Source organism: Bemisia tabaci, chromosome 5 (assembly GCF_918797505.1).
Source record: "Bemisia tabaci chromosome 5, PGI_BMITA_v3".
NCBI lineage: Eukaryota > Metazoa > Arthropoda > Insecta > Hemiptera > Aleyrodidae > Bemisia > Bemisia tabaci.
The window spans coordinates 9,536,250-9,559,879 of record NC_092797.1 but is presented as its reverse complement, the minus strand read 5'-3'; the positions used below and the strand labels follow the sequence as shown (position 1 = coordinate 9,559,879).

Here is a 23,630-nt window from a genome sequence, read left to right as displayed (position 1 = left end):
TATGATTGAAATACAAGGAGTATCCGCCGTCTCAGCATGAATATGAACTACGATACACTCTGTAAATTATTATTAGCATGCAAATGTATCGGTCGAGTTGAAAGTGATTTTTACGAAATTTTGTTTTTGTTATGAGAGAAATTTAAGAAACTGTATATTCAGGATAGAGTTTTACGCTTTTCTGAGATCACATTTATTTCAGCTTGCAGATTTTAATGCATCGAGCCAAAAGCTCTATTCAAATTTATGAGTCGAATTGAAACCTCCTTGCAGATCTATGAGTCGAGTTGAAAGCTTTAGTTAACTTGTGCAGATTTATGAGTCGAGTTGAAAGCTTAAGTCAAGTTGTGCAGATTTATGAGTTGAGTCGAAAGCTTTAGTTAAGGTATACTTCGTAATGAGAGAATTTTGAGAACAATGATGATCCCTTGAACAGAAATATTGTGACAGAATGGCCTGAAATTTTATTGTCCTTGCCGCATTTAGATCTATGAGCTGAGACCGAATTAATTTTTACATTATTTTTTACCTCCCTCGAGAAGTCGGGGGGGGGGGGGGGGGGGTTCATAGATTCAAAGACCAAAACTGTAAATGTCAGTGACTGAATCGTTTGCAATATTCTCTATCAAAACACATCCGCATTCAGATTTTTGAGCTGAGTTGAACGTAATGGTTTGGTTTTTATGTTTATGATAAATCAGGAAAATTGGAGAGGAATATATGTCCATTTGGTAGAAATCTCCGATGTATATATTTACTGAGTCATTATTTTATTTTACTAATGTAAAGTATTGATACATGGCATAGAAGTTGTAAAATCGAAAAACCGATCACAGCCTGCAAATCTACAGGGTAACGTTGCATGGTGGCAACGATCATGGTGTCAACAAACCAAAAATCTGATCATGGAGTCAACGATTGTTGACGTCGTGATCAGGCAGTAAAACGCAAAAATGGGCCCTGAGCATGGTGTCAACGATCACGGTGTCAACAACAGAAAAATATCTTCCTTGTGAGTAAAATTAAAAAATTAAGTGTACAGGAGAGGTCTGGGTCACGTATAGTTGGATTAGGTTAGTTTAGGTCAGGTCATGTACGGTTAGATTAAGTAGGTAAGGTTAAAGTTATGTAGGGTAAGGTCGGGGAAAGTTAAGCTCTGTGAAAGTGGGATAGGTCTTTTAAGGTGAAGTTGGGTAAGGTTAGGTTAGGTAAGGTTAGGTTAGGTTAGGTTAGGTTAGGTTAGGTTAGGTTAGGTTAGGTTAGGTTAGGTTAGGTTAGGTTAGGTTAGGTTAAGTTAGGTTAGAGTAAATAACACAAGAAAAACAAGACTTGAAATTTAAAAGGTGTTATTGAGGCAAGTTTTAAGTTTCGTTGACGTCGTGATCGTTGACACCGTGATCATTTTTCAGAAGGGTCAGAATTTTTTATTTTTGGATGATCATGGTGTCAACAAAAACTTAGAAAAACTGTTTGTTGACACCATGATCGTTGACACCATGCTATCAGAGACTTTCATTTAAAACAAAAATCATGCAAATCGGTCCGGTGGTTCTCTCGAAGTTAACGTCCAAAGATTCGGACCTCCGTTTTTAATACATCGGAGAAAATTTGAGAAAATTATAGGAGATTGAAAAAATCGGAAAACAAATTACAGCCTGCAAATCTACAGCTCAGGGGCTTTCATTTAAAAAAAAGATCAGGAAAATCGGTCCGGTGGTTCTCTCAAAGTTAACGCCCCAAGATTCGGAACTTTGCATTTTAATATATAGGATGTTGATGCTCTATAACCTCCTCCGGACGCCAAACGTCCAGGTTCAATAGAAATAATATTGTTCGGGCAGCATAGCATGTGTGGTCAGACCATTGAACCTATGACAAATATTTTCTTGAATTACAATCAGACTTTATGATAATGAACATGCTTAAGCTCTATTTTTGTTTGCTTTGAAATGAACGCGGAACTAAAAATAACCACTGAGTTACCATTTATATGTTTCTGATGTGAATCCAGTCGACTCCTTAAAACTATCAATCTCTCACTCATCCATTTTTATTTTATTTTATTGTTATTCATTATCGTGTACATTTTGAACATTATTTAACATGGGCAGAATTTAAATCAGCGTAGACAAACGAATCTGTGTCTTCAACCAATATTAATTAGTATTTTACATCTTTTTTGGCCAAGTTTTTCAGTTCAGTCTCAATTATAGTGTTGTGAGTGCTTTCAGCGTGGCGTCGGGCAATTGGATAACCTACTACTGGTACGTATCTAAAAATTTTACTTTTTTCTTTTCTCCCCTCTTAAATTTGACCTAATCTTAATCTTGCCTCCGAATGAATTCACTATAGCAGCTGAACGAACTCTTCATTGAACTGCATTTTGCAATGAGGAACTAAAGTGTCTGGATCATACATAGGAGAACCTATCTTTAAAGGGGAAAATGACTCAAGTCGTTTTTAAATAGGCAGAAATTGTAGTTCCTGGTCGCACAATGTACTGCCGAGCTAAGGAAAAACGCCGTATGAGCCTTTAGACGCTGCCACATTTCCTTCACTAAAAACCGAATTTACTGGTATAATTTTGCATATTTTTTTCCAAAATGTTAAGACAATTTTGTACGCAGTTTAATCTAAAATATCTGAAAATTTCAAAGAAAAATATGCATGAATGTCCTCAAAAATACGTGTTTTATCAGGGGAAATTTGGCAACTCTCGAATGTTCATACGGCGTTCTTCCTTAGCACGGCAGTGTAGTTCTCTTATCGTTATAGCGTCAAGTGAGGTGTATCAGCAGAAGAACATGGAATCATGATGTCATAGTTTGATTTATATCTGGTCAAAATTGCGTCTCGCTCGAATTTTAAATGAAATCTACTGATTTAAATCTTCGTCTTCTGAAAAACATAACTGGTGTGGCAATTACTGCTCGCGCTGCGACGCGACGCAGCGGTGAGCGTTTCGCGAAATACAAAATTACGTCGAATTGTGTTTTAATTGAAAAATGTCGGGAAGGCTGTAAGGTCGGAGGGTATGGATTCGATCGACATGAATCGATCGAAAAATGAAAACGTGAATCGATCGACACCGATTCGATCGACAAATTGTTAAAAAAAACCGGTGTCGATTCGATCGACCGAAAAACGAAAACGTGAATCGATCGACATGAATCGATCGACACCGATTCGATCGACAAATTATTAAAAGACCGGTGTCGATTCGATCGACATGAATCGATCGAAAAATTAAAACGTGATTCGATCAACATGAATCGATCGACACCGATCCGATCGACAGTTAATTTTAAAACACCCGTACCGATTCGATCGACATGAATGGATCGAAAAATGAAAACTTGAATCGATCAACGTGAATCGATCGACACCGATTCGCTCGACAAAATTCGATCGACTCACGGATTTGTCGATCGACTCACGGATTTGTCGATCGATTCACGGGTTTGTCGATCCACTCACGGGTTTGTCGATCCATTCACGGGTTTGTCGATCCATTCACGGGTTTGTCGATCCATTCACGGGTTTGTCGATTCATTCACGGGTTTGTCGATCGATTCACGGGTTTGTCGATCTATTCAGGGCTTTTGTCGATCCATTCACGGGTTTGTCGATCGAGTCTTGGGTTTGTCGATCGACTCACGGCTTTTGTCGATCGATTCATGTCGATCGAATCACGTTTTAATTTTTCGATCGATTCATGTCGATCGAATCGACACCGGTCTTTTAATAATTTGTCGATTGCTTCACGTTTTCATTTTTCGATCGATTCATGTCGATCGAATCCATACCCACAACTCCCCTAAAAAATATACACATACATTTGGAACACTAAAGTTAACTGGTACCCCGGTAGAGAGCGTTTAGAGTGTCTGCAGAGAGTGCAGCTGCGAGGTCCAAGTTAAACTTTGCCGCCGAGAGATGGCGTTACTGTTTACAACTATCTGCATAGTATAATGGCGGCGTGGTTTGGAAAGTGAAAAGAGGGAGTGTTTTTTGTTCCGATTTGTTTATATTCATATCTTCCAATATGAAATTCTAAGTTTAGTGCGATTTATACGATTTGTGTGTTAATAATTTTTATCCTCGTGGCTTTTGTATAGACTGTTTAACATGTAAGTGTTCTTATTAAGTGATAAACCCGTAATCAAAGTGAATATTTCCGTATCAATCAGCGTAGGTTATCATATCTGCGGGGGGTTTTGTCGGCGAAGAGTAGCTTGTTTTTACTCGCGCGGTTTCTCTAACGAATCTTTTCATTCATTTCGAATATTAACAATCGCAGGGCTACTTCATCATCTACAATTTCGAATTGCCTATCCATCAATATCTCCCTTTCCTCACTTTAAATACCTGTCAATCGGTACTAGCACTCCCTTTTTGTTTACAACCCATTATCTTCATTATCTCTGAATTTGCTATCTTAATTTCGGAGAGCCTCCAGATCAAAACCGAATCAATGCTCGTTTGAATCTATAGACAAATGCCTCAATTCGGATGTATATTTAAATTTCATTACTGGGTATCAATTGATATCATCTTGCATGCTGTGTGCCCTAACCAAACTCTCCCTAAAAATCAATACCAACCTATTCTTGTGTTATTTTATTTTACTCCCTCAAATTTTGATACCTCAATTCTTTCTCGTCCATCTATTTTCATTCATTTAGTCTTGTGCACTAACTTTTGATGGTTTTTGCATTGACTCTTTCATATTTTCTGTAGTTCCCTTTGGGGTAATAACTCTTCTTATCAAAATGCCCCTTATGATGTCTCTCTGGAACGAAGTACTCTTGAGCTCCCTTTCCGCACCTTCAATTTACGTTTCTTAAATGTAATTCAAAGACACTTGAGGTATTCATTATGGCTGACCTTTATCTCACCAAGCACTATTAGCCAGTTATAGGTTCGTTATCACATATATTTGTCTGGACCATAATATCCATTTTACCAATTGCCACCGTGTTTTAAATTAAACTTGTTTCTTCGCCTCATCATCAATCATATTTATTTGAGCACAAAACGGCGGCTTTTACTTGCTGATTAACAGTGTCAAACAACTACTAAGTATTGATGTTCATTCATTAGCGATAGGGCGCTGCGTAACTTTCATACCTAACTTGACAGGTTTTTTTCTCATTGCTTTTAGTTTTTCTCTGAAACTCTGACCCTGTTTAGTGTCCTCCAAGTTTTATCATGGATTGATGATCTGTGCGCTCCAGAGGTACAAAGGGGTGAAGGTTGATGATTGAGTAATCTGAAATCTTGAAGTGATTTCCTTTTCACTTTTCTCTCGTAGAGGGCTATAGAACTTCAGGCAAGCCACAATTCCAGCGACTCATGGTTGATCTTTTTATAAAACGCATTTAAATCACAGAAATGGTCAAGTAGATTGTTTGGCTCCTGGATGTGGAAGATTGTCAACTCTAGTCACAGGAGTAGTTCCTATACAGTCACTTGAAAATCTTTGAATGAACGAAGATTAAAATCTTTGTAAAGATTTCACCAGTCTGCAGCTACTATCGAAGTGCACAAAGTTGATGTGAATTTATGATTGGACCGTATGAGTATTTATCAAAGATTAATATTGTTGCTCTGTCCGTACGTTTCTGTAAAGAATAATGGATTATGTTTATCTAAGATTGTGATCAAGTTATTGCTTTTTTTTTTCAGGTCAAATCATGACTTTTGTGCGGTTATGTTGAATCGGAAGTAAATTTTGCGGAAGTCGGAAAAGTTCTACCTTCTGACAAGGAGAGCAGCAAAATGGTGAGCCTCTTTCTCATTTCATTAGTTAGCTTTTAGACAAAGTAATTTCAAAAGATGTGTTGTCGAAGTAAACTGTTTAGAACTGTTTGGAAATGGAATTGCCTGATTCCAAACGGTCGGCATTGTTGGACTTCGTTAGAATTACCTGATGACTTGTGTTTACACTTGGAAGCCGAATATTTCTACAAAACGCTCAACGATCTCAGACGGTTGATGGGACCGTTAGGTTGCATTTGCAAACAGAAGAACCAAACGGAATCGAACAAGTTTACTTTGACAACGCATCTGAAGTTTTTGACACCTCTTTTCCTGCCATGCGTCACTGAACTGTATATGCTGAGGGTCGGCTAAATGGCTATACAGAAATGCTTCTCAAAAACAAATGGACAAGTGTAGGTAAAGTTCCTGACGAAACATGGCTATTGGCATACGAATTAAATAACTTCCAACCTGCAAAATGAGGATCCTGGTTTACATTGAAACATCTGTTGATCAGGTATTGGATACTCCAAAAATTACAGCTGAGCCCTCCAATCATAGTCTGAGATCTGTCAAAATTCCAGGCTGCAAATTGCTATTTAGCAGGCAATGGAAGTAATATCTATAAGGATTCTGCTAACATGCATAACAAGAAGCAGCCGGAAGTATTGTTCAATTTTCTTTCACTGGACGGAGAGATTTATTTTTCTTCATAAGCAGGTGATGAGCGGAATGAAATTTTCGAAGACCTCTTCAACCTAAAGTTAAAAAGCCTCCGTGGAGTGTCAATTCAATTTCTCAACTCCTAACTGCAATGAATGATTTTCCCTTTAAAGCAAGTTCTTAATCCCTGAATCTCATTGAGTCCGATGCCAACGAAATACCTAGCTCTGTTTCAGTTTTGAGTTAATATTCTTCGCAACTACTGAAGTAGTCTGTTGTTTTTTTCCATACCTAAGTAAAAAAATCTCTCCTTGCAATGTTCCTCACTCTCTCTCTCTCCTGTAAATGAACCTAGAATCCTGGATCCTAGATCCAGAAAATTAAAACTTCAATTAAACAGTTTAAAGTTAAACTCACGCTCAATTTTTCAATCAAAATTGAGCATTCTTTTTTTCTAGATGTTTCATGATATCAGTCTCACGAAACTTTAAGATTAAGTTCCCAAAAATTTTACTTTGAAATTTCGTTAGTATGAAAGTAATGATTTTTTGCATCCCAGAAGAGATGGTGTGCTTTTATACTTTTTTTGCACTTCGCCGTGTTCCTCTGAATGGGATTACTGTCTTACCGTGCTAAGGAAAAGCACCGCATGAGCATTCGAATGGTGCCAAATCTCCTCTCAGAAAGATTTTTTTTTTTTTAAGAAAGTCCCTAAAATTTTTCTTTAAATTTTTAGAACCTCAAATCAAATTATGAACAAGATTCTGTGAAAAACCGTACAGGATTCTGTAGCAACTTCCGTGAAGTTTTCGGGAAAATTTGTGATTAGTCGTAGGAAATTTCGCAACGTCTGAAGGTTCATACGGCGTTTGCCCACTAATCTGTGCGTTTGCCCTTAGCTCTGTAGAAAAGGTGAATAAACCTTGCACCTACCTAGAACGTTAAATGTCAAATCGGACTCCGGACACTGCTGCACTCTGGCGACGAGTCCGAGGACTCGAAACGGATCGAACTTCACGCTGACTAAAGCTGCCACCTCGTGGGATTGAAACGAACTAAAACTTTCGTGACTGCAGCAGCGTCGAGTAGCGTAGTACAAACGTAGTACGCGCGCTAGGGTTGCTTTTCATCTGAGAGTGGAAAGCCGGGAAAGCTCGATTCACGCAGTTGCATCTCCTGCCCCGCAGATGTCGCGTCGGAAGCAGAAGCGTTTCCGGATATTTTCCATCCCAGGTGGGGGTCGCCCGCCCCACCCACCCCCTCCCTCATATTCATCGCGCTTCTGTAATCTCTTCCCGTCGTTTAATGGACCGCACCCCTCTCGCTTTCGCACTTTTGAATTTTTCCCTACCACCAGGGGCTTGACCCACCCCTGAGTTGCGTTTTCTTTCGAATAGAGCTCTTGCTTGTGTCAGGAATTTGCGATTTGTCAGGTTTGACAGTCAGGGAATGCCGGAATAACCGGGAAATTTCAGGGAATTTTACAAAGTCAGGGAAAATCGGGAAATATCCGGGAAAATAACGAAAATGTCAGGAAAAATTTTTGGGTCACCTTTATTTGCTGTCTGGAACGGATTTGACGTTTCAAACAACTTATTTTGTCTGAAAACTATTCCTAATAATATCTAACCAACCATTTGGCATATATTAAGTCGTCAGGGAATTACACCAAAATGTGCATGGGAAATGTCAGGGAATTTCGTTTTCAAAATTCTGTGGCAGCCCTGATGAGTTCTAATTGTCTGTGAAATTTTGGGACAAACACGATGGTGCAACTGGTTTTCTCTGAAATTAGCTCCAAAGCTCAAAAGAAGCTCTCAAAGTTGAGGTTGTAATGGAGGGCATATCTCACGCTATCCTGAGAGGCAATCTCTCCATGCGAAGATAGGGAGCAAATACATACACAGTGTTGCCACTTGGTTTGGGAACTCCGAACCTGAAAACACGGCAATGCTGTCAATGTATTTGCTCCTTATCTGTGCATCTGTGCATGGAGAGTTTGACAAGATGTAGAAGTACATTACTTAACAGGGTTGCTATGGTTTTTTTTTTTTTTTTTTTTTTTTTTTTTTTTTTTTTTTGAGCCTGCAAAAAAAGTGGCAACCCTATGAATGTATTTGCTCCCTATCTGTGCATGTAGAGTTTGACTGGATGTAGCGATGGACTCTCAGGAGTGTGAAGTTGTTGCTGTATACAGCAATAACTTTGAGAACTCCTTTGGATTTGTGGGGTTTGCATTAGGGACAACCAGTGGCGACCTCGTGTTTCTCGCGAATTTTTACGCATGAAAAATTTCTTAGATCGCATTCGATAGGTTTTAATGGCGGATCGATCGATGTATCGCAAAACACGCCACGCCGCGCCGCTACAATTAAGCTATGCTCTTTCGAGCGCATCTGCCATGAGAAATTATTTTTCCTAATATCAAGATGATTCGATGGACGCCATATTTTGTGTCAGAACGGCATGCTATATATCGCATCAATTGGTTCCATTTTTTCGGCCACTCGTCATTTTTCTCCAATTTTGAGATCGCAATTCTGTAGTCAGGAGACTAAAGCACTCACTTACCAATTTTAATAAAGAAATTCAATGTAATAAAGGCGTGGTTTTTTTAGAGAGAAAATATCGCATTCGATACTGATATCGAAACTGCCCTCGAATGCAATATTTTCTCTCTTAAAAAACACGCTTTTATTACGTTGAATTTCTTTGTTAAAATTGGTAAGTGAGTGCTTTAGTCTCCTGACAACAGAATTGCGATCTCAAAATTGGAGAAAAATGACGAGTGACTGAAAAAATGGAACCACTTGATGCGATGTATAGCATGCAGTTCTGATACAAAATATGGCGTCCATCGAATTACCTTAATTTTCTTCTTTATCCTCATTCTATTCATTGCCAACTTAAATTGTTTGAAAACGGTATTTTTATGATTTAGATATCGGATTAACGTTCCCCAGGGATGAGGAAGCGTACGGTGCTAGGGCTGTGCACTGTGTAGGGACGTCCAACGTATCAAATTACGCATAAGCTGTAACCCACATTTTAAATTTTATTTTTTAAAAAAAATGAAGGAGATACTTGCTTTGAATAGAGCTGCAGAAATTGAATACTGAAAAATTCAAGCTTCTCTTCCTCGAAATGAAAGCAGTAAGGGTTGGTCCATATCCGTGTAACGCTATCCGCAACTGTTCCCAACTTTTTCGTGAGAGCAAATGAGCAAGCTCCCGTAAAGGGGTAAAAAATGTGAAGGCGTCTGGAAGGGGGGAAATGTGAAGGTAGAAGGCATAAACCAGCTAAGTTCATAGCTTTTTGAGAAGCAAACTGTGTAAGTGATTGGAGGATCTTATGTCTCAGTATCAAGATGCACCGTGATTTTTGATACAAATATTTTAACTCCGGTGTGGGTGGTGAAGTATCACATGAAACTGAAGGCGTTCTCGACTTGTGACAACAGTTTGTCGTTTGTCGTTGCTCGTTACAGAACAACGCGTTTTGCGTGAACGGATCAAATCGTCGTTTCCCGCACGTAGCTCCATTCCAAGGTTGCAATATTGACTGAAATGATTCAATTTTTTACCAAAGTCTACGGCACAGTTTTTGTTCAAAAATTTTCCGATGTTTTCATGAGATCAGAGAAATTTTTACTCAGAAATATCCAAAATTGTCATGATAAAAATGGAATTTCCGAACAAAAATTTGGCAACATTGAAATATAGTTACATTCCTTAGCGAGGAAAACTTCTCCCGACATTCTACTTAAAGCAAGATCTGCCAAGATATGACACATGACACATTTGCAAACTACACCAACAGTTTTCCGATTGATTGCGACACAATATTTCATGAATGTTCGATGAGCAATGGACCGCTAGACAAGGTATGGATTTAAGCATTCTGATACATGTTTCTTCATTATAATTTCACTTAGAATACGATTCTTGCATCAAAAATTACCGAAATCAACTCCTAGCTAAGATAATAACGTTTTTATTTCACATTGATCACGGGAATTTTGAATTGTCCGGTCAAAAGAACCTTAATTCTCTACGTGAGTCAAGTCACTCCTCACGACAGTTTAGGCAGGCTTCTCAACCGAACATTGTTCTTCTCCCACCCTTTATCGCCAAAGTGTGAACGATTTCCTACAGCCAGAGACTGCATATGATATGCTTCGATAGCTCATAAAGGCACGTATCACGTCAAGTGTCGAGAGGCCGGATCGATTCATCGCGGGCACTGGCTTCAAATCTGAATGGGATTCCCCTTTCTTTGTTCTGCGATCAGAACTCAGGTAGACGGAGGCGATGGGCCAGCAATGCGGTTGAAATCTTGACATTTGAGGGATCGATCCGGGCGTGATCATTAGATCCTGAGTTAAATACCATTGCCCGGCAATGATATACAAAATCCAGTCTTTGGAGTTAACTAGCCGGCCCCGGCAAGTTCGCTCAACATATCCGATATTTGAATTTGCCGCGTAAATCAGACTACCGCTACCTCGCTGCGCGACGCTTCCATTCCTACTGCGTTATCTATTCTAACTATTATTACAATCCTACTATTTTTCTCCTTCTTCTTCTTCTTCTTCTTCTTCTTCTTCTTCTTCTTCTTCCTCCTCCTTCTCCTCTTCTTCTCAAATGATCTTCGCATCGAGAAACTCGTAAATTTTAAACAGACAATTTCAAGAAAAATTGTTTAAAAGTATAGTTCTAATAAAGCCCTTTTTAGTGTGCAATTTTGATACATTATATCAATAATTGAAATTACAATAGTAAAGAAATTGAAACATTTGACTGTACTGTAACTTTTTACTTAATCTGGTTATAACCAGAACTGAAAGAATTGAAAGAAAAAAATCATAATAATGCTTCAAACACGAGGCTTCTTTTTCAGAGATCTATTATGTAAAAGTCCTGAAGCATTTTTCCTTTAAAAATAGACCAAAAGTGTTATTCTAATTAATACTTCTTGACGAATTTTTTAAGAGTTTGTGAAAAGTGCTTCACGTATTCGCTTTTACTAGGTCAAATCATCTTCATAGTGTTGTTTATACTTCTGATGGTAGAAGTGTAGAACCCTCCTCTCTACCCTGACCGCATTTCGGAATTATTGGTTTTAATTTATTGGGAAGAAAAGTCTCATCGATATTTCCTGCGAAAAATTTGACAGAGCCTAGGAAAAAAAATTTCTCGTTTTAGAAAAGATACCGGAAGGTCTGCGTTTCTTCTTTCTCCCGACATGTAGATTCACATACATGTGAAACAAAACTTTCATTGCGAACACAGAAATTGAAAGTTTTCTTTTACAATGAAGTGCGCGGAGGAATAAAACCTTACACCTCCATCACTTAATCACCTTTCGTGTTTTTGGCTTCCCTCTTGCCAATTCTCAATACGCTCCTTGTCACTGTTACCTCGCGTCATTTTCGGGTTATTTCCCCGGCCTAATTATACCCACAATAATAGTACTACTTACTCCCTTTAATATATTAAGTACCATCCCCGAGATTTCAGCCACTTCCGAAAATGATGATTCATTGGAGCCTTTGAGTTAATAGATCACGATATTGCTTTTCAGTACCCACAGATGCGGTGATTAATGTGTGTCAACGTGATGGGCCGTTGACAGCAAAGAGGGCAGTAAGTGCCAAAATGAAGTTTTGGTAAAACAGGCTCAGAGGCATGTGACCGGAAAATTTTATTACAGAAGCCTCCGTTCTTTCTCAAATTATCACGAATCGTCCGAAAGATTCCTAGAGATCGTTTGGATGATTAAAAATCGACTGATTTTATTTCAATTACATAAAGAGGGTATTTTTCATTTTCATGCCAGGTTATATATTGTTAGGCAAGACAGCCGTAAGTGCCATCTGCTGCATGCTTTCGTGGTTGCAATTTTGTCACGCAAAACAAACACATTTTCAGGTTCGAAATTGGCAAAAGAGGGCGGCACTTTCCTTGAACGCACTTTTTTCATTGGCTCTCTAGAGGAATGTTGTCACTTCCTCTGCCGTGATAGCGAAGAGAGCCGTAAGTGCAAAAATGAAGTTTTGAGAAAACGGGCTCAGAAGCTTCTGACAAGAACATTTTATTGAAAGAAGCCTCCGTTCTTTGTCAAATTGCCACTAATCGTCCGGAAGACTCCTAGAAATCGTATGGATGATTAAAAATCCACTGATTTAATTTCCATTACATAAAAAGGGTATTTTTCATTTTCATGCTAGGTTATTGTTAGGCAAGACAGCCGTAAGTGCTATCTTCTGCATGCTTTCGTGGTTGCGTTTTGGACGCATAACAAACACATTTTCAGGTTAGAAATCGGCAGAAGAGGGCGGCACTTTACTGAAAAGCACTGTTCTCATTGGCTCTCATGCATCTACGGCTGTCTTGAAAAAAAACTGTGTTATTTTTTGTGCACTTACGGCTTTTACATACGTCTCGTTTTCATTAAATTAGGATGAATTTTGCTGTTTTAGCTGTCTGAGTAATTTCATCTAAAGGAGTTTAGACGAATTTTGAAGAAAACTCGATTTCGAAAATTTTGCACTTACGGCTCTCTTCGGTATCACGGCAAAACTGCTACCTTGCCTGAAACTTTTTGCGCACTTGCGGCTTTCTCATATGTCTCGTTTCCATGAAAATAAGATGAATTTTGCTGTTTTAGCTATTTCTGTGATTTCATCTAAAATGGATTAGACGAATTTTGAAGGAGCCTTGATTTCGAAAATTTGATCCTTACTGCTCTCCACGCTATGACAGCAGTGAGGAGAGCGTTAGACAATTTTGTTTTTACATCTTAAAGGATTGGAGCCCACGTCACTATAGCTAGATAAGCGGGGAGGGGGAGGTTCGGAAACTCCGAGTTCAGCGTTACGTATTTTCTGAACAATCCCTAATCGCACAGTGATCAAATACACACAATTTTGGCGTTAATAGTACCACTGAGACTATTTCATGGCCCAAAAAATGTGCAAGAGGAAATGTGCACTTCCCTCTTGCACGTGCAAAATTTGTGGTTGATCGCACAGCCAGTCCTTGGTTGATTTTTCTTAAACCATCGAGTTCAACGTGAGCTGCCTATTAGAAATTAGAATACACGTCAGCACATGACACAAGTTCGTGGATTTTCTTCTTTTTCGACACTTTTTTTAAACAAAAATTTGAGGCAACTTTTTTTTTCGAGAGCTTTTTCTGTACATATTTTCTTCTTATGCTTAATTTAAACTTTTTGCCGGTACTGGATCGCACAATTATTCAAAGATTTTTCCTTGTTATTTTACTCTATATTATAGCTCAAGAGCTTGAGGAGGCAGCATATTTTCTGCGGCAGAAAGATTTTTAGGTATATTCCCCGACAGCTAAAATGGCAGTTCAAATTTGGATTAAAATGCACGATTTGGCTATGCATAGACGATGCATCGCTTGGCGAACATAGGGGCGTATCTGCACAATGAAATGAGCCCGAAAAAGCTTTGAAATGTATGGAAGACAGGGTTCATTGTAGAGTGTAATTACGCCCATATGTCAGGTAGGTGACGATATGCATCCCTTCAACAAAAGACAGTGGCCGGCTGCTCATGTGTCAGTTTGTGCATTTAATTCCGCATTCAACCGGCCAGTTTGGCCTTTTAATTCCAAGCGAACAGCCACCAGCCCTCGATTGCTGAACGAGAGCTAGACACGGCCGAAATCTGGTCAGACGCCACCCTGGAAAACCCGTACGCGCGGTGGACAATTGAGTCAAATGATCTTTGTCGCGACCCTTTCTCCGTGGCCCGTGGCACCGATCCCGCATACATTCCTCTTTCACTTTTAACTTTTCCTTTCCGTGTTTCCGTCGATCTTGATGACATGACGGCCGCGAAGCAGTATGAAGTCCTGCCTCTCCTCTAATTGACGACGCGCTCGTGGACCATCCTCGATTTTATAGAATGTTCAATCTTTGGGCTCAATTTGGCGACTTGGTTGGTCAAGTCAAGGGGCCTGCGACAGAGCGACGGATTTTGCATCGCATGATCGAGAGATCAGAAATTCAGTTATCTAAGTTCAAAGAAATATTTTACTGATAATCATTTGCGACAGATCTTGGTTATTATAAAGACAGTTTATTTCATTTTAATAATTTTGTCAACTTCTCAGGGAGTGGAGGGGGCGTGCGTGACTCATTTTATTAAATTACATCACGTGGAAGCATAATTTTGAAAAGCCCGGCATCCGGCGGCAGGCAAAATGGGCCCAAGCCAAAACCCCTATGCGCCCAACTTGATTCGCGAAGAAAGCAGTTTTACACTTTGATGCTTGCTGTACGTGATGATCATTAATGCCAAAGGACAGGGATATGTAAGTTTCGGTACAGGTTTTGTGGGCCCTAGCGCGATAAGAGAAGGCAAAATCACAGATTATTGAGAAGCCCAATTTATGGCTCTTAAGCTGGCCAACTGATGAAGTATAACAAAACTCAAATCGATATGGAATATGGATCCCTCGGCGTGACGTTTGCTTTGTATTCCAATGTATCAGCCAGAGCTGAATATTCACCCTCTCAGTCAATGTATCAGCCAGAGCTGAATATTCACCCTCTCAGTCGTACACTGATACTCATATTAAAGGTTCTCTTTAATGAAAATGTTGTGGAATATGTGGACTGCATTTTGCAATTTGGAACTATAAATTCTGCCTCTTCTGGAAAAACACTTATGTGCTTAGGGAAACCACTGGCACATACGTTATTTTTAAACCGGGCTAGAATTTATAGTTCCAAATTCCAAAATGTACTCCATTTGACTTTGATATATATCCATGCAGAATAGTATGGGCCCAGTGCTAATCTACAATGCACTATTCTAGATTCCCGATACTAACAGATCGGGGCACTTTTTTAAGTGCTTTCTTTTCCATTTGAAAAAACCCAATGACGTTGCAGAACGAGGTGTTAAGGTCAGTGAAGATTTATAGTGAATTTCAAGTGAAGATGGTGGGTATTTTCAATGCAACCTGTTAAAGATTATGGAGAAAAGTTCCCCCACTACAAAAGTCAAAGTTGCTCTTGGTTCTCGAAAAAAAGGGATTTTCAAAAATCATGAAGATATTTTGTAGCTTCCGTGTGCGTCAATGTACGTGAGAAAATGCTGAAAAATTTCCTCTCTTTAGGTGATGTTTATCATTACTGAAAGTAGGCACCGAATGGCGGAAAATCATGAATGCTACCTAGCTTGTTGGGCTTACCTATTTTTTTGTGAGCCCAATTGAGAGATTATACACTAGGCTCGTTAAAAATCTGAGAAATGTTTCGTTGCCGTCACGTAAAAGTTCGTAAAGAAGTGCACCGGAACACAATTCTCTGTTTTCGTGGGAATTTTGAATCATCACTCAGAGTGAGCACCAAAAGCGAAATATTGCTTAATTTTGCGAATCAGGTTGAACGCATAGAATTTTCAGCCTACTTCATTGGTCGAGGCTTTGTCAACAATTTGAGAATTTTTTGGTCGCCTTACCGTAAGATTAATCAAAAAAAGTTTTGCCCGAACACGCAATTGTGTCCGTCTAATCAGCGTCGTCGGCACATAACAGACGATAGCAAATCGTAAAGAAAACATAATTTGCGGAATCGCAATGAACCAACATCTCCCCCCCCCCCCCAAAAAAAAAACCCTGAGGCTCTCAAAAATGATGTTAAAACCATTCTTTTTCTGTGAGGTCCTCCGAAAAAGACATCAATTCAAGGGGAAAATTAGAAAATTTGAGTGAGTGGAAGATATTGCCGCTCCTCGGGCGGAAGGGCGTAACTCAATTTCCTCGTGAGCTGCGGTTCACATATAAGTTCATGCTTTCTGGGGCTCATATAGAAACCGAGGTACACCCTAACGTCAAAGAAGCGACGCTATAAGCAACCCAAAAGTTGGTCAATACAACAGTGGTGAGACATTGTAAATGGAGGTCATGCCTCTAAAGGACCTATCACTTGTCACTAGCCCAATATCAAAAAACAGCAACGGCAACGGTCTAGCCAGAGATTTGGAATTGGATGAAGATGGAGTTTCCAATCGACATCCCCTCATCAGTCATTAGGGGATGAAAGTAATGTGTGAACAATGTGAATGGCAACACGGCAGGCTCCTCGCCGATACCCTTCGCAGTGCGCACCGCGGCAAGGCTCCATTCAGCCTGCCTCGCTTCCCGTTCCCGGAACTGCTCCTTGCACCGGGGTAACTAAAGTATAAGCTCAAGGAAAATTTTTTGTTTCTCATTTTCTGGGATTAACTTTTCTCAATGTATTCGGATTCTGCATAAAATTTCAATCAAAGTGATAGAAAAAAAAATCCAAAAAGTCAATTATTCACCCAGGAGAAAAATGTTTGGTATTCTGAATATTTATGAGGAGAGAAAATCAATTAATTATCAGAACTAAAGCTGCCATTTTTTTGTCCTGCCACCACAACGCCTAAGGTGGATCCAAGTCTGGGAGACGATATGGCTTGAGGAAGTGAGTGTATTGTTGGGTTGGGAAAGGTACCAGCAAGGAGCTATTTTGGATTACCGGAGAGAGCAGTTAGTCCAAATGTTGAATTTTATCAAGGAAATGGGCCTAGTGCTGTTCAAACGGAACATTTCATTTAATGAGCTCACCATTTTCGTAAAATTCGCAATGATGATCAGCAAGTCTATTATGTCTATGTATAGAAAAAATGAACCACGGTGAATAGAAATGGTTTACCAAAGGGTTTGTCATGTCGCAGTTTTTCAATTTTTCTCAGTTTTAGGTAAATGCAACTTTGACAGCTGGTCGAGTGTATTTCGTGATTATACTACGGTTTTAGGGGTGCACGTGTACCAGGAAATTGTTGAGCTATTTAATGTTTTTACCTCAGTGTTCCGCGGTTATCAACATCCATAATGTAGGGAGGAACCCAGTAGATGTTCAACGCTCCCGTGCGTGGGAAAAACACGGTTATTAGTTCCGCATAGCACTTACGGCTTTCTTGCCTAAAACTAGCCGAATATGAAGATAAATAATACCCTTATCATGAATTTGAAATAAAATCGGTCAATTTTTAATCATCCAAACGATTTCTGGGAGTCTTTCGGACGATTAGTGATATTTGAGAAAGAACGGAGGCCTCTTTCAGTACAGTTTTCTGGTCAGACGCTTCTCAGCCCGTTCTATCAAAATTTTATGTTTGCAGTCACTGCTCTCTTTGCTATTAGGTACGGTAGAATACCAGAGGGTCCGCCTTTCGCCTGCTCTGCGGTCAAACGTACGGGGATTAGTGTCTAATGTGAAGTATCGACAAATCTAGAAGAAACGTAATGCAACAAACAAATCGAAAGCACAATGGTATGCAGTTATGCGAAGAAGATTGAACAACTGGACTATATTTTCCGATTTTTTCTTCTTTCTTTTTTCTCTTTTGGAACTAACATTTTAGGCTCTCGTCATATCCAAGTGAAGTGGTATAAGTATAATTCCAATCCCTCTCCCCATCAAAAAATTAATTAAAGTAACTCGATTTTCAGTTTTTTGGCGCGTATATGTAGTATACCGCCTTTGCGATTGTTTCGACCCCCCACTCGATACAATAACCGAGTCCCTTAGTTCCTTACCGAAAAGTGACTACCGCGAACTTCTGAGATTTTCCAAAGCGTGTAAAAAGTTTATTCATCCGTCATTAATTATGATTTAAAGTTGTTTCTCATTCTGGGGCTTTCTAGTTTATGTGCAGTGAATACTAAGAGTCTACGTTACTTGGTTTTTTTAAAAAAAGCCTATGAATGCGCCGCGCTGATTTAAAATATGCATATATAAGCAGAAGCAAGCGAACTGATTCGATTTTGAAATCTCTGTAAATGAAAACTAAAGGGGTTGATATGTGCGAGTTAATGACGCGCCTTATCAACACATTGTGTTGGAGTTCACTCCTTGGTTTTTTTTTCAAATTCATTTCCTTTACTCTCTTTGGATTGGAAATATCCGAGAATATCCCGTGTCCTAACTTCCCGAGGGCTTTTCAGTTAATAAAGAAGACTCATCACAAATAAAATGACGGTAGATAAACTAACTGAGATCCCTTTCCGAAATATACCCTCGTTATTTGAATATTGCGGGGAGCATATCATAATCGATGAATATACTTATGTACGAAGTTGGGTTCAAACCAAACATGCAACTACTTTAACTCTGCGGAGTGCCGGGTTGCATACGCTTGATTTTGCGGGCGAAATCTAAGATCTGCCCAGGCTTTCGCGATAAAGTTGCGAATGGGGGAAGTTGCATTTATTCAAATTTACACCCTCCTCTTTTAACTAAATTAGGGAAAATTTAAATTTTTAGTTCTTCTACGTGTAAAAAAATCAGGTTATCTGGTATGGTCATATTTAACGAATGGCGGATGAAAGACTGACTGAGGAGGTACTGAAATGGTTTCCTCTTGGAAGGAAACGTATAGGAGACGCCCAGCAAAATCTTGGATTGGTGACATTCAAAATGAAATTACGAGGATCTATATATTTACCGATGACCTCTGTTCCGATAGACAAGGATGGCGATTAGGTGTAGCAAAGCGTCCGCCAGGAGCACTGTAAAAGCGACGGGTAAATAACATAAAAAAATACGTCATGATCATTGATCATTGATATTATGGTCGAATCAACTGAAAGCAATTTTTTGTAGATTGACTAATTAAGAATCAAAACATTTGTTTAAAATAAAACAATGTAATGTTGTCTAATAATATTTAAGCAATTTTTTTTTAAAATTGAATAAGCCTAAAGATATTCAATATCCGTTCCCTGCGGTAAACCCGTTTCACGATCGTGAATTTTTATGACACATAATAATTGTAAGGAGCCCATTGTGTAAAATATATGAAAGAAATGAGCGAGCATAAACAGTTAAGGTTTGAGAGGGAATACCGAAGTATAGAAAAAGTAGATTTTATTGCTCTCATGCATCATTTCAGTCGGACGGACGAAAATGAAACACAAGAAGACGCGGCCGAATTAGAGCCACCATTCAAAGCCTGGACAAGACTTTGAAATCGAGGAGGTTGAGCGAATTGTCGCCGACCGTTGAATCAACTCGAAATCACTGATTCTGAGCGAACTATCCGGCCGTGGATAGTTAACTCAAGATTTCACTTTCATCGGAAAAGAGACCGATCCGAGGTCCTGATTTTAACCGCATGCGTTTCACATCCCATCGCGCCTCCGAAGGGGTTGACAGCGCGGTACGCGTTCCGATCCCCGTCCAGATTTCAATACCGAGGGAATTCCCGGTACAGTTGCCTCTTGATACCTGAGGCCGAGGCAACTCGGATATGAGCTATTGCGGTCTCTGCCTACAGCTGAGCCGAAGCCTCAAGATTAAGATTGGCAGATTTTCATCAGAGATTGTCATAGTAAAGTTTAGCGTGCGATTTGACTCATGCAGATTATTGTGTTTTCACGACCGGGAGGTTTAAATTCACGCTTCAAGAAACATTAAATATCAATGTTTGGAGTCGATTTCAGTAATTTTGTTGCGCACACTGGAAAAAAACCCATGGGATCTAGAGTCCAGACTCTCAAAAAATCGACAAGAAAAAATACTCTTGATTCAATCAGATTTAAGCTTAAATCAAGAACCAAGCCTCTTAATTTGAGCGGATTTCTTTTGATTTAAGCTTAAATCCGATTGAATCAAGAGTCCTCTCTCTTGTTAATGTTTCCAAGAGTGTAGACTCTAGATCCAAAGAGGGTGTGTGTGTGTGTGTGTTTTCCAGTGCAAATCGTGTTCTACGCGAAATTTTGGTCAGAAAATAATTATCTGAACGCTTAACTTCGTACCTTGTCTGGTGGTCCATTGCAAGACTCTACGAATTAGTAGCAAGCCGAACATGAAAGTTGTCCCCACAGGAGAAGGGGGACCAGGGGTCGGGATATTGAGATCAGAACGCATCCAACGAACCGAGGCTAAGGGAGCGAGGCCGGTACTTATTTCAATAAACAGTCTCAAGTATAATAGCCAAGGTGATGGTGTGCATAGCCAAGCAGACAAGTTATCCCCGACGTGGTTCCCGTTTCCACCGCCGCACAGTGGATCGAGTCAACTAGAAAGGTCGGGCATGAATTTTTTATCCAAACCGCAGATTTTTATGTTTAATTCGTCATTTTTTTAAATTTTACGGGTGCTTCGAAAAGAAAATTTCACGAGGAAAGCAATGGAACCACTTTTAGAACCTCAACGTTTTGTATAAACGGAGTCGTAAGCTTTTAAAGTTTCCGAATTTTGTTCGACCTCTCGTATTGACTCGATCCACCGTGTGCCGGGCGCCGAGGCCAAAACCGCGGACCCGCGCCGCATTCGAGTGGGAGTTAAGTGGTTTTGGCTCTTGCTCTCGGAGGCGCCTATCCACCCGCGGAATCCTAATGAACTTCTTAAATTTCCCTCTCGCGCTTTCCTCCCGGCTTTTCCGCTTTCCCGACCCGAGTTCCCTACCGCGGGGTCAGTTGCGCGCTAAGGAGATGCGTCCAGTCGTAAGATTACGGGGTGTTGGATGGGGGGGGGGTTCTAAGGTCGCTGCGCGGCCCTACCTTCGGAGGGCGCTTCGCGCTTTCGAAGGCTTGTTTGAAGGGCTTGAATTCCATCAGCATGAATCGATCTAAATATGAAACGTGATTCGATCCACATGATGCGATCGATTCACGGGTTTTGTCGATTGACTCACGGAGTTGTCGTTCGATTCACGGTGTATTCGTTCGAATCACGGGTTTTGTTGACAGCCTCACGTGCTCAGTGCTTGTCGATCGATTCACGGATATTTCCATCGATTCAAGGGTTTTGTCGATCAATTCACGGATTTTGTCTATCTCTCCACGCATTTGTTGAAAATTCACGGTTCCGTCGATCGATTCATGGGTTTAGTCGATCGATTCACGGGTTTCGTCGATCGATTCATGTCGATCAAATCCGTACCCTCCGGGTTGTTTTGTGCACGGTGTCTAGGGTGTGGAAAAAGCAGGAACCCTCGTGTCTGAAATGAAGTCCGAATGATGTCAAGCCGAGAAGCCATTTCAATCTACTTTCGATAGAGATACAACCTTCTTAATAAGGTCTACGGAAAAGAAAGCCTGGAGACATAGAAATGAAAAGTTGTTTGATTTTACCAGGGTGCATCGAGAAGAGTTCTCTCTATCTTGCTTAAACGAATGTTGGGAAGTTTGGAGGTGGCCATTAGCAATATCAGTGCAGTTTAAGCGTCCTTTTACCTGCAAACAATTAACGAAGAGAGAATGCAACATTAACGTTCCTCTTGACCGCAATAAAACTGCAACAAGCCGCATCGCTGCAACAATGTCGTTCCGGTGTTTTATTTTCGACCGGTCTTGAAGATTTTCCCACGGAGCGAGGTGCCCGGAAGCGAAAAACGCGGTATTTGTGAGGATAGGTGCTTATGTCGGTGCGTTATTTTACGCGAACCTGAGGGACTCGTAAAAACCGGAATAGATACTGCAGCGCCGTATTAATACGCTCACTTCAAAATAAAATTGTTGCAGAATCGCTCGCGTCTGCGGTATCATAAGGGCTTTGGGTTCGCACTGTCCTGTCCTGTCGGCTTACATTTTAGTTTTTTATTGTTTCGAGAAAACTCTTATGTATGAGCTACAAGGGGGCGTCTGAACACCCAGCTTCTTCGGGGAGTTAGGATTTATTGTTTTTATATTCATAAATCGCGTTTGAAATCAACGTTGGTGCTCATAACAAAACACTTAACGAGAGCAATTTCCCTCCTATTTTTTTCTTGCTTCCACCGATAAAATCCCCGGCCGCATAAACAAGAATTCCTGAAATCTCCCCAATGCTTCAAGAGAGAAAATCCATAATGTCCCACCAAAACTGCCATGCTAAGGAAGAACGCCGTATGAACTTTCAGGTGCTTCCAAATTAACAATTTTATTTATATATGCATTTTATTCCAATAAAACACAAATTTCCTAGTAAATTTATCAATATATTTCTTCCAATTTTTCGGATAATTTGCTCGCAATTCCTTCGAAAAGTCCTGAAAATTTCAAGGGATGATATTCAAAAATTCCCTCCAAAATGAACAATTTATCAGAGGAATTTTGGCAACTCTGGAATGTTCATACGGCGTTTTTCCTTAGCACGGCAGAATATCCGACCGTAACACGGTGCAATTGGACTGAATTTTGCAATTAGGAACTATAAATTCTAGCCCGGGTTAAAAACAAGGTATGAGCCATTAGTTTCCCTATGCACATAAGTGTTTTTTCAGATGTGCCAGAATTTATAGTTCCAAATTGCAAAATGCAGTCCAATTCATCTTTTCCCAGACGAAGGAACGTAACTCGTCTCCAAGGTTGCAAAATTGACTTTGGAAGGACGTACTTACGACCTGTTCAGTTTTTGTCCAAAATATTTCTGATTTTCGCTTGGAATCAGAGGAAAAATCATTGAAAATTTCAGTAAGAAATTCAGTCAGAAAGATTCTTGTGCTAAAAATGAAATTTGCGAAGGAAAATTCGGCAACGTTGAAATGTAGCTACGTTCTTTCGCTCGTAAAACGACGAGTCCCTACTTCTACGTAGAAGGCACGCAGCAGCACTGCCGTGCTCAGGAAAAAGTGAAAAATGCCGCATGAACATTCGAGAGTCGCCAAATTTCCTCGAATAAAACGTGTATTTTCGAGGAAAGTTGAGCATATTTTTCTTCGAAATTGCAGATATTTTAAATTAAAGCGTGAACAAAATTGTTTGAAAAATTTGAGGGAAAATATTCACAATTTCCTCAGTAAATTCGGTTTTTCTTGAAGAAAATATGGCAACGTCTGAAGGCTCATACGGCGTCCTTCCTTAGAACGGCGGAGCAGGCCAAGTACCTTCGAGGAGTCACTGGAGGCAAAACTCTCCCCTATTCCTGGTTTTTCTGTAATTTCCTATACTTTTCCCGGCTTCCTTGACGCTTCCAACTGCTGATTCCTTTAATTGAGCCCAGCGGATTGATTATTGAAATGGACAGACAGGGCGATAGACAACGAAGACTTAGGGAACACACTGAAAAAAAATCTTGGTGTATTTACCAAGAAAAGGGTAAAATTACCAAGAATTCAGGGTTCTATTTGATCCCAGTTTTTTCTTGGTAAAATTACCATTTATGGAATTGGTAATTTTACCGAGAATCTCGGTAATTTTACTGGACCTTGG

The 23,630-nt window shown here is 39.9% G+C and overlaps 1 protein-coding gene across 7 annotated transcripts in view; it reads left to right on the top strand.

Moving 5' to 3' along the window:
• Positions 1 to 23,630, top strand: part of Lar (tyrosine-protein phosphatase Lar) — a 384,960-nt gene that overhangs the window by 28,749 nt on the left and 332,581 nt on the right. For 3 of the 7 annotated variants that reach the window (XM_019047742.2, XM_019047739.2, XM_019047738.2), the window contains exons 1-2: positions 3,954 to 4,130; positions 5,689 to 5,784. In XM_019047742.2, the coding sequence (XP_018903287.1) occupies positions 5,782 to 5,784 (3 nt within the window). In that variant the 5' untranslated portion in view covers positions 3,954 to 4,130; positions 5,689 to 5,781. Of the gene's footprint in view, positions 1 to 2,231; positions 2,265 to 3,953; positions 4,131 to 5,688; positions 5,785 to 23,630 lie in introns of those variants that run through there. The other 4 variants (XM_019047744.2, XM_019047743.2, XM_019047745.2 and 1 more) reach the window with 2 other exon arrangements.